The sequence below is a fragment of the Grus americana genome, chromosome 2 (genome assembly GCF_028858705.1).
Source record: "Grus americana isolate bGruAme1 chromosome 2, bGruAme1.mat, whole genome shotgun sequence".
Classification (NCBI taxonomy): domain Eukaryota; kingdom Metazoa; phylum Chordata; class Aves; order Gruiformes; family Gruidae; genus Grus; species Grus americana.
Window position 1 is genome coordinate 878,502 of NC_072853.1, and position 8,591 is coordinate 887,092.

An 8,591-nucleotide genomic window follows, 5' to 3' on the forward strand; every position below is an offset into this window, starting at 1 on the left:
GGGTCGGTGTGTTGGGGGGGGTGTGGGGCTGGGACCCATAGCCGTGGGGCCGGGGGCTCTGCCATGGGGCAGCGCTATGGGGCAGGGAGCTGTGGGGCTGAGCTGTGGGGCCAGGATGTGGGGCTGGGACCCATAGCTGTGGGGCTGGCATGTCTGCCGTGGGGCAGCGCTATGGGGCAGGGAGCCGTGGGGCCAGCGGCTCTGCCGTGGGGCAGCGCTACGGGGCAGGGAGCCGTGGGGCTGGAGGCTGTGGGGCTCTGCCATGGGGCAGGGAGCCGTGGGGCCGAGCTGTGGGGCCAGGATGTGGGGCTGGGACCCATAGCTGTGGGGCTGGCATGTCTGCCGTGGGGCAGCGCTATGGGGCAGGGAGCCGTGTGGCTGGAGGCTGTGGGGCTCTGCCATGGGGCAGGGAGCCGTGGGGCCGAGCTGCGGGGCCAGGACGTGGGGCTGGGACCCACAGCTGTGGGGCTGGCATGTCTGCTGTGGGGCAGCGCTATGGGGCAGGGAGCCGTGGGGCCGGGGGCTCTGCCGTGGGGCAGCGCTATGGGGCAGGGAGCCGTGGGGCCGGGGGCTCTGCCGTGGGGCAGCGCTATGGGGCAGGGCGGGGGGCGGGGCCGCCCTCCTCCCCCTCCCCCCCGGTACCGCTGGGCGTGGCCTCCCGCCCGCCCCGCCCCCCCCCGCCCTTGACCTTCCCGCACGCGCCTCCAACCGCCCGCCCCTCCCCCCCCCGCCCCCCACGTGCGGCCCCTCCCCCAGCCCCCGCCCCGTCACGCGCCACTTCCGCGGCCCCGCCCCGCCCCGCCCCCTCTGGCCATTCGCGGCCAATCGGATCCGGCGGCGGGGCGGGGGGAGGCGGGGCGTTCCGCCCCTCCCTTCCTCCTCCACCAATCAGAGCCGCTCCGGCCGCAAAGGGGGCGGAGCGGGGGGAGGTAACGCCCCGCCGCGGGTGAACAACCAATAGGAGCGCGTCCCGCGCGCGGCGGGGGGCGCTCCGGCCAATGGCGGGGGGCGGGGGGCGGGGCCGGGCCGGGCGGTGCAGCGGGATGGGGCTGAGGCGCACGGTGAGGGGGAGGGGAGGGGGGGGAGGGGGCACCGGGACCCCCCGGCACCGCGGGACAAGCACCCCTCCCCCCCCCCCCCCGGACCCCCCCGGGCCGGGACCCTCCGGGACCCCCCGGAACCCCCGGGACACGCGGAGCGGGACGAACCCCGCCCCTCCCCCCCCCCGTACCGTCCCTCCGGGGCCCCTCGGGGCGCCCCTCCCCCCCCCCCCCGGGACAGGGAGACCCCGGGATTCCCCCCCCGCCCCCTCCCCCGGGATTTCCCCCCCCCCCCGGGATCCCCTGCCCCTCCCCCCCCCCGGGGACACCCCCTGGGGAATCCCCGCCCCTCCCCCAAAACCGCCCTTCCCCCCCCCCCCGGACCCCGCCAAGGCCGCGGCCTCGCGCGCTGGGGGGGGGGAGGGGCGGGGGGCGGTGCCCTCCAAGGCCGGGGGGGGAGGGGCGGGGGTGGGGGGGGCAGCGCGTGCCCCAGGGGTGCCGGGGGGAGGGGCCGGCCCGGGTCCCCCTGACCCCCCGCCCCTCCCCCCCCAGGTGCAGCTCTGCCGCCTCCGCCCCCTCCCCCCCCCCCGCTGAGACCCCCGGGCCGGGCCCGGAGCGGAGCCCCGGGAGGCAGGTGGGGGAGGGGCGGGGGGAGATGTGGGGCACAGAGGGATGTGGGGCAGGGGCAGATGTGGGGCGCAGGGGTGGGATGTGGGGAGTTGGGGGGGATGTGGGGCACTGGGGGTCTGTGGGGCGGGGGGGGTGGGGTGCAGAGGTGGGGATGTGGGGAGCAGGGGGATGGGGGGAGGGGATATGGGGGGGTGGGGGGTGTAGGGGAGATATGTGGGGCAGGGGATGTGTGGGGCAGGGATGTGGGGGTCTGGGGGATGTGGGTCTGGGATGTGTGGGGCAGAGGGATGTGTGGGGCAGAAGGATCTGTGGGTCACAGGGATCTGTGGGTCCGGGCTGTGTGGGGCAGAGGGATGTGTGGGGCAGAGGGATGTGTGGGGCAGTGCTGTGTGGGGCAGAGGGATGTGTGGGGCAGAAGGATGTGTGGGTCTGGGCTCTGTGGGGCAGAGGGCTGCGTGGGTCCAGGCAGTGTGTGAGTGTGGGGCAGTGTGGGGCAGTGTGGGGCAGTGTGGGGGGCAGTGAGGGGCAGTGTGGGGCAGTGTGTGGGGCAGTGAGGGGCAGTGTGGGGCAGTGGGGGGGGCTGTGGGGGGCTGTGGGGCAGTGAGGGGCAGTGTGGGGCAGTGGGGAGGGTCTGTGGGGCAGTGTGGGGCAGTGAGGGGGCTGTGGGGCAGTGAGGAGCTGGGGGGCAGTGGGGGGCAGTGGGGGGCAGTGTGTGGGGCAGTGGGGGGGCTGTGGGGGGCTGTGGGGCAGTGAGGGGCAGTGTGGGGCAGTGTGTGGGGCTGTGGGGCAGTGTGTGGGGTCTGTGGGGCAGTGAGGAGCTGTGGGGCAGTGGGGGGCAGTGTGTGGGGCAGTGTGGGGGGCTGTGTGGGGCTGTGGGGCAGTGTGTGGGGCAGTGAGGGGGGCTGTGGGGCAGTGTGTGGGGTGCTGTGGGGCAGTGTGGGGCAGTGTGGGGCAGTGTGTGGGGCTGTGGGGCAGTCTGTGGGGCGCTGTGGGGCAGTGTGGGGCAGTGTGGGGCAGTGTGTGGGGCTGTGGGGCAGTCTGTGGGGCGCTGTGGGGCGCTGTGGGGCAGTGTGGGGTGTCCCCGCTCCCCAGGCCCCCCGGGGTGCTGCTGCGGCGGGTGCTGCTGGGGCTGGGGCTGGGGCTGCCCCTGGCCGGGGGCTGGTACCTGCGGGCCGAGCGCCACGAGCGCCGCAAGATGTGGCTGGTGCTGGACGGCGTGGGACGCTTCGGCAGGTGGGGGATGGGGGGTGCGGGGGTGGGGGGGTGGGGTGGGGGGGGGCCGGGACCCCCGGCTGAGCCCCCTCCCCGCCCCCAGGTCGCTGGCCGTGGGCATCCACATCTCCCTGGATTACTGGTGGACGGCCAACGTGGCGCTGCGCGGCCTGGACGAGGTTTGGGGGCTCGGTGGCCGCTTTGGGGGGGGCTCGGTGGCCACTTGGGGGGGGCTCGGTGGCCACTTGCAGTTCCCGGTGGCTGGTTCGGGTCTCGGTGGCCACATGTGGGGCTCGGTGGCCGGTTTTTGGGGGGGGGGGCTCAGTGGCCAGTTGGGGGGCTTGGTGGCCAGTTGGGGGGCTTGGTGGCCAGTTTTGGGGTTTGGTGGCCACTTAGGGGGGGCTCGGTGGCCACTTGGCAGTTCCTGGTGGCTGGTTTGGGTCTTGGTGGCCACATGTGGGTCTTGGTGGCCGGTTTTGGGGCTGGGTGGCCACTTGGAGGGGGGGACTCAGTGGCCATTTAGGGGGGCCCAGTGGCCAGTTTTGGGGTTTGGTGGCCATTTAGGGGGGGCTCAGTGGCCAGTTTTGGGGCTCAGTGGCCACTTGGCAGTTCCTGGTGGCTGGTTTGGGCCTCAGTGGCCACGTGTGGGTCTTGGTGGCCGGCTTTGGGGCTGGGTGGCCACTTGGGGGGGGGGCTCGGTGGCCATTTAGGGGGGCTTGGTGGCCAGTTTTGGGGTTTGGTGGCCACTTGGGGGGGGGGGCTCAGTGGCCAGTTTTGGGGCTCGGTGGCCACATGCGGGTCTCGGTGGCCAGTTTTGGGGTGGGGTGGGGGCTCAGTGGCCAGTTGGGGGGCTCGGTGGCCAGTTTTGGGTCTTGGTGGCCACGTGTGGGTCTCGGTGGCCAGTTTTGGGGGGGGCTCGGCTTGGTGGCCAGTTTTGGGTCTCGGTGGCCACTTGGGGGGGGGCTCAGTGGCCAGTTTTGGGGCTCGGTGGCCACATGCGGGTCTCGGTGGCCAGTTTTGGGGTGGGGTGGGGGCTCAGTGGCCAGTTGGGGGGCTCGGTGGCCAGTTTTGGGGCTCGGTGGCCACGTGCAGGTCTCGGTGGCCGGTTTTGGGGCTGGGTGGCCGTGCGTGTCGGCGGGCGGTGGTGACGCCGTGTGTCCCCCCCCCCCAGGACAGCCCGGCGTTCGTGGCGGGGATGTCGAGGTGCCACCAGCGCGCGGCGGAGCGGCTGCTGCGGGGGGCCCTGCGCAACGGGGGGCTCTACGTGAAGCTGGGCCAGGGGCTCTGCGCCTTCAACCACCTCCTGCCCCCCGAGTACGGGGCCACCCTGCGCCTGCTCGAGGATCGGGCCCTGCGGCGCGGCTACCGCGAGGTGGGGACGGGGACGCAGGGACGTGGGGACGGGGATACAGGGGCGTGGGGAGGGGGACGTGGGGACAGCGACGGGGACGTGGGGACAGCACGGGGACGTGAGGATGGGGACGTGGGGACAGGGATGGGGACATGGGGACGGGGACACGGGGGTGGGGATGGGGATACAGGGACGTGGGGAGGGGGACAAGGATGGGGACGTGGGGACAGCGACGGGGATGTGGGGATGGGATGGGGATGTGGGGACAGGGATGGGGACAGGGATGGCAGGGACATGGGGACGGGGACACGGGGACGGGGACACGGGGGTGGGGATGGGGATACAGGGACGTGGGGAAGGGGATGTGGGGATGGGATGGGGATGTGGGGACAGGGATGGGGATGGGGACGGCAGGGACTTGGGGATGGGGACACGGGGGTGGGGATGGGGATACAGGGACGTGGGGAAGGGGACAAGGATGGGGACATGGGGACAGCATGGGGATGTGGGGATGGGATGGGGACAGGGATGGCAGGGACATGGGGACGGGGACACGGGGATGGGGATGGCGGGGACACGGAGACATGGGGATGGGGATGGGGACACGGGGACGTGGGGATGGGGATGGGGACACGGGGATGGGGACACGGGGACGGGGATGGGGCCAGCATCGCAGGGGGAGGGGGACAGCACAGCTCTGGGCTTGGGGACAGCGTGACGCTGGATCTGGGGACACCGCGGTCCCCGGGATGGGGACAGCACGGCATTGGGCACAGTGACACCGCAGCCCGTGCCCGGCGTCCCCGACCCATGGCGGGGGGGAATGTCCTGACACCCTCCCGCCCTGTCCCCGTCCCCTGTCCACCCCTGTCCCCCCCGTCCCCTGTCCCCCGCAGGTGGACGAGCTCTTCCTGGAGGATTTCCAGACGACGGCGGCCGGGCTCTTCCAGGAATTCGACTACGAGCCGGTGGCGGCCGCCAGCCTGGCCCAGGTGCACCGGGCGACGCTGCAGGATGGGACCCCCGTGGCCGTCAAGGTGGGTGGGGGGGGGACGGGACACACACGCGGCCGGGTGTCCCCCGTGCGGGGGGGTGTCCCCTGTCACCCCCGCCCCCCCAGGTGCAGTACATCGACCTGCGGGACCGGTTCGAGGGCGACATCCGGACGCTGGAGCTGCTGCTGCGCATCGTGGAGTTCATGCACCCCGACTTCGCGCTGGGCTGGGTGCTGGAGGTACCGCGGGGCGCCCCCCCCCACCCCCACCCCGACCCCCACCCCACCCTGACCCCCCCCATCCCCCCCCCCCCCGCCCCCCAGGAGCTGAAGGGGACGCTGGCGCGGGAGCTGGACTTTGAGAACGAGGGCCGGAACGCCGAGCGCTGCGCCCGCGACCTGCGGCACTGCGGCTACGTGGTGGTGCCACGCGTGCACTGGGACAAGTGCAGCAAGGTGGGGCGGGGGGACGGGGGGACACGGGGGGGACACGGGGACAGGGACGGGGGGACGTGGGGCTGGGGACTGCGGGGACGGGGGGATGGGGGGACATGGGGATGGGGGTGGGGGGGACAAGGGACGGGGGGATGGGGGATGACGGCGGGGCCGGGGGCTGCGGGGACAGGGCAGAGCTCGGTCTGACGTCCCCGTCCCCGTCCCCAGCGGGTGCTGACGGCGGATTTCTGCGAGGGCTGCAAGATCACCAACGTGGAGGGGATCCGCAGGCAGGGGCTGGGTGTGCAGGACGTGAGTGACACGGGGGACACCCACGGGGGGGGGGGATGGGACACGGGGGGGGGACACACACGACACAGATGGGGACACTCGGGGTGCCCCCCCCTCCCCCGCAGGCTGCCGACAAGCTGATCCGGGTCTTTGCCGAGCAAATCTTCTACACCGGCTTCATCCACGCGGACCCGCACCCCGGGAACGGTAACGGGGGGGTGGGGGGGGTGGGATGGACCCTGGGGGGTGGGGGGTGCCCGGCACGGCCCCCCTCCCCCGATCATCCCCCTCCCCCCCCCCAGTGCTGGTGCGTCGCGGCCCCGACGGCAAAGCCCAACTGGTGCTGCTGGACCACGGCCTCTACGAGTTCCTGAGCGAACGGTGAGGGGGGGGGGGGGAGGGGGGGGATAATTGGGGGGTCCCCGCGCTGAGGGGTCCGGGCCCGGCAGGGACCGCACGGCGCTGTGCCAGCTCTGGAGAGCCATCATCCTGCGCGATGACGCCGCCATGAAGATGCGATCGGCGGAGTTGGGCGTCGAGGGTGAGCCGGGACCGGGGCTGTTGGGGGCGGGGGGGAACGGGACACCCCCCAACCCCCACCACCCCCCAGGGTGCTTCACACACCTCCCCCCCCCCCAATCCCATCCCGTGCCCCCCCAGATTATTTCCTTTTCTGCGAGATCCTGATGCAGCGGCCGCTGCGGGCCGGGCAGCTGGGCCTGGCCAACGTGCTGACGCGGGAGGAGCGGGCGTACATGCAGGAGATGGCGGCACAGCACTTCCCCCGCGTCCTGCGCGTCCTGCGCGCGCTGCCCCGGCCCATGCTGCTCGTCTTCCGCAACATCAACACCGTGCGCAGCATCAACGCCGCCCTGGGCGCCCCCGTCGACCGCTACTTCCTCATGGCCAAGAGGTGGGGCTGGGGGGGGGGGGACGGACACACCTGGGTGTTGTGCCCCACAGCGTCCCTGCCCCACAGCGTCCCTGCCCCATGTCATTTCTGCCCTACACTGTCTCTGCCCCACAGCGTCTCTGCCCCATGCCATCTCTGCCCCATGTCATCCCTGCCCCACATTGTCTCTGGCCCGTGCCATCATTGCCCCACAGCATCCCTGCCCCACATCATCCCTGCCCTACGTCACCCCTGCCCCACAGCATCCCTGCCCCACATCATCCCTGCCCTACGTCACCCCTGCCCCACAGCATCCCTGCCCCATGCCATCTCTGCCCCACAGCATCCCTGCCCCATGCCATCTCTGCCCCACGTCATCCCTGCCATGCATCATGTGACATCATCCATGCCCCCCCCATCACTTCTGCCCTGTCTCATCTCTGCCCCACACCATCCCTGCCCCACACCATCCCTGCCCCACACCGTCCCCTGCCCCACACCGTCCCCGTCTCACACTGTCCCTGCCCCACACCATCCCTGTCTCACTCTCTCTAACCCCCGTCCCTGCCCCACACCATCCATGTCTCACACTGTCCCTGCCCCACGCCATCCCTGCCCCACGCCGTCCGTGTCTCACACCATCCCTGCCCCACACCATCCATGTCTCACACTGTCCCTGCCCCACGCTGTCCCTGCCCCACACTGTCCGTGTCTCACACTCTCTCTAACCCCCACTGTCCCTGCCCCACACCGTCCGTGTCTCACACTGTCCCTGCCCCACGCCGTCCCTGCCCCACGCCATCCCTGCCCCACGCCGTCCGTGTCTCACTGTCCCTGCCCCACACCGTCCGTGTCTCACACTGTCCCTGCCCCACACCATCCATGTCTCACACTGTCCCTGCCCCACGCCGTCCCTGCCCCACACTGTCGGTGTCTCACACTCTCTCTAACCCCCACTGTCCCTGCCCCACACCGTCCGTGTCTCACACTGTCCCTGCCCCACGCCGTCCCTGCCCCACGCCATCCCTGCCCCACGCCGTCCGTGTCTCACTGTCCTTGCCCCACACTGTCCGTGTCTCACACTGTCTCTACCCCACACCATCCCCTGCCCCACGCTGTCCCTGCCCCACACCGTCCGTGTCTCACACTGTCCCTGCCCCACACCGTCCCCTGCCCCACACCGTCCGTGTCTCACACTGTCCCTGCCCCACGCTGTCCCTGCCCCACACCGTCCGTGTCTCACTGTCCCTGCCCCACACCATCCGTGTCTCACACTGTCTCTACCCCACACCGTCCCCTGCCCCACGCCGTCCCTGCCCCACAGCGCCGTGAGGAGCTGGAGCCGGCTGAGCGGGGCGAAGGTGTGGGGCCTGGGCGGCAGCAGCCTGGGGCGCTGGCTGCGGGTGGCCTGGGAGAGCGTCAAGTTCGAGGTGGCGCTGAGGTAGGAGGGAACGGGGGGGGGGGGGGATGATGATGATGGTGGGGGGCTGGGACGAAGGCTCCCCCCCCCTCACCCTCCTCTTCCTCGCAGGCTGGAGAGCTTCTCCATGAAGCTGACGGCCTCCGTCCTGCGGCTCTTGGCTTCCTGGGGGCTGCTGCCCCACAGCGAGGAGCTCTACGAGTACCTGCGGGCGTAGGGACCCCCCCAAAATACCCCCCTGCCCCCCAAAATAAACCCCCCGGCACCCCCACGCTGCCACCCGTGTCCCGTCCCCCCCCCTCAGGCTGCAGAGATGGTCACAGAGC

The 8,591-nt window shown here is 72.1% G+C and overlaps 1 protein-coding gene across 1 annotated transcript; it reads left to right on the forward strand.

Annotated features, from left to right (window-relative positions):
* The first annotated feature begins 357 nt into the window (after positions 1 to 357).
* On the forward strand, positions 358 to 8,582 carry ADCK5 (aarF domain containing kinase 5). The gene is made up of 16 exons (XM_054818583.1): positions 358 to 387; positions 962 to 1,061; positions 1,593 to 1,674; positions 2,763 to 2,903; positions 2,986 to 3,061; positions 4,054 to 4,254; positions 5,130 to 5,270; positions 5,354 to 5,467; positions 5,552 to 5,683; positions 5,891 to 5,974; positions 6,079 to 6,160; positions 6,256 to 6,334; positions 6,403 to 6,494; positions 6,614 to 6,866; positions 8,170 to 8,286; positions 8,377 to 8,582. Exons 1-16 carry the CDS (start codon positions 358 to 360, stop codon positions 8,480 to 8,482), a joined length of 1,830 nt encoding a protein of 609 aa, XP_054674558.1. The 3' UTR covers positions 8,483 to 8,582.
* Positions 8,583 to 8,591: the final 9 nt, after the last annotated feature.

Excerpts from the sequence above, each read along its gene's own strand:
- ADCK5 (XM_054818583.1), top strand. The coding sequence starts at position 358 with ATGGGGCAGGGAGCCGTGTGGCTGGAGGCT. Across the intron at positions 3,062-4,053 it reads CGCTGCGCGGCCTGGACGAG|GACAGCCCGGCGTTCGTGGC; the intron begins GTTTGGGGGCTC and ends CCCCCCCCCCAG. Across the intron at positions 6,867-8,169 it reads TACTTCCTCATGGCCAAGAG|CGCCGTGAGGAGCTGGAGCC; the intron begins GTGGGGCTGGGG and ends CCTGCCCCACAG.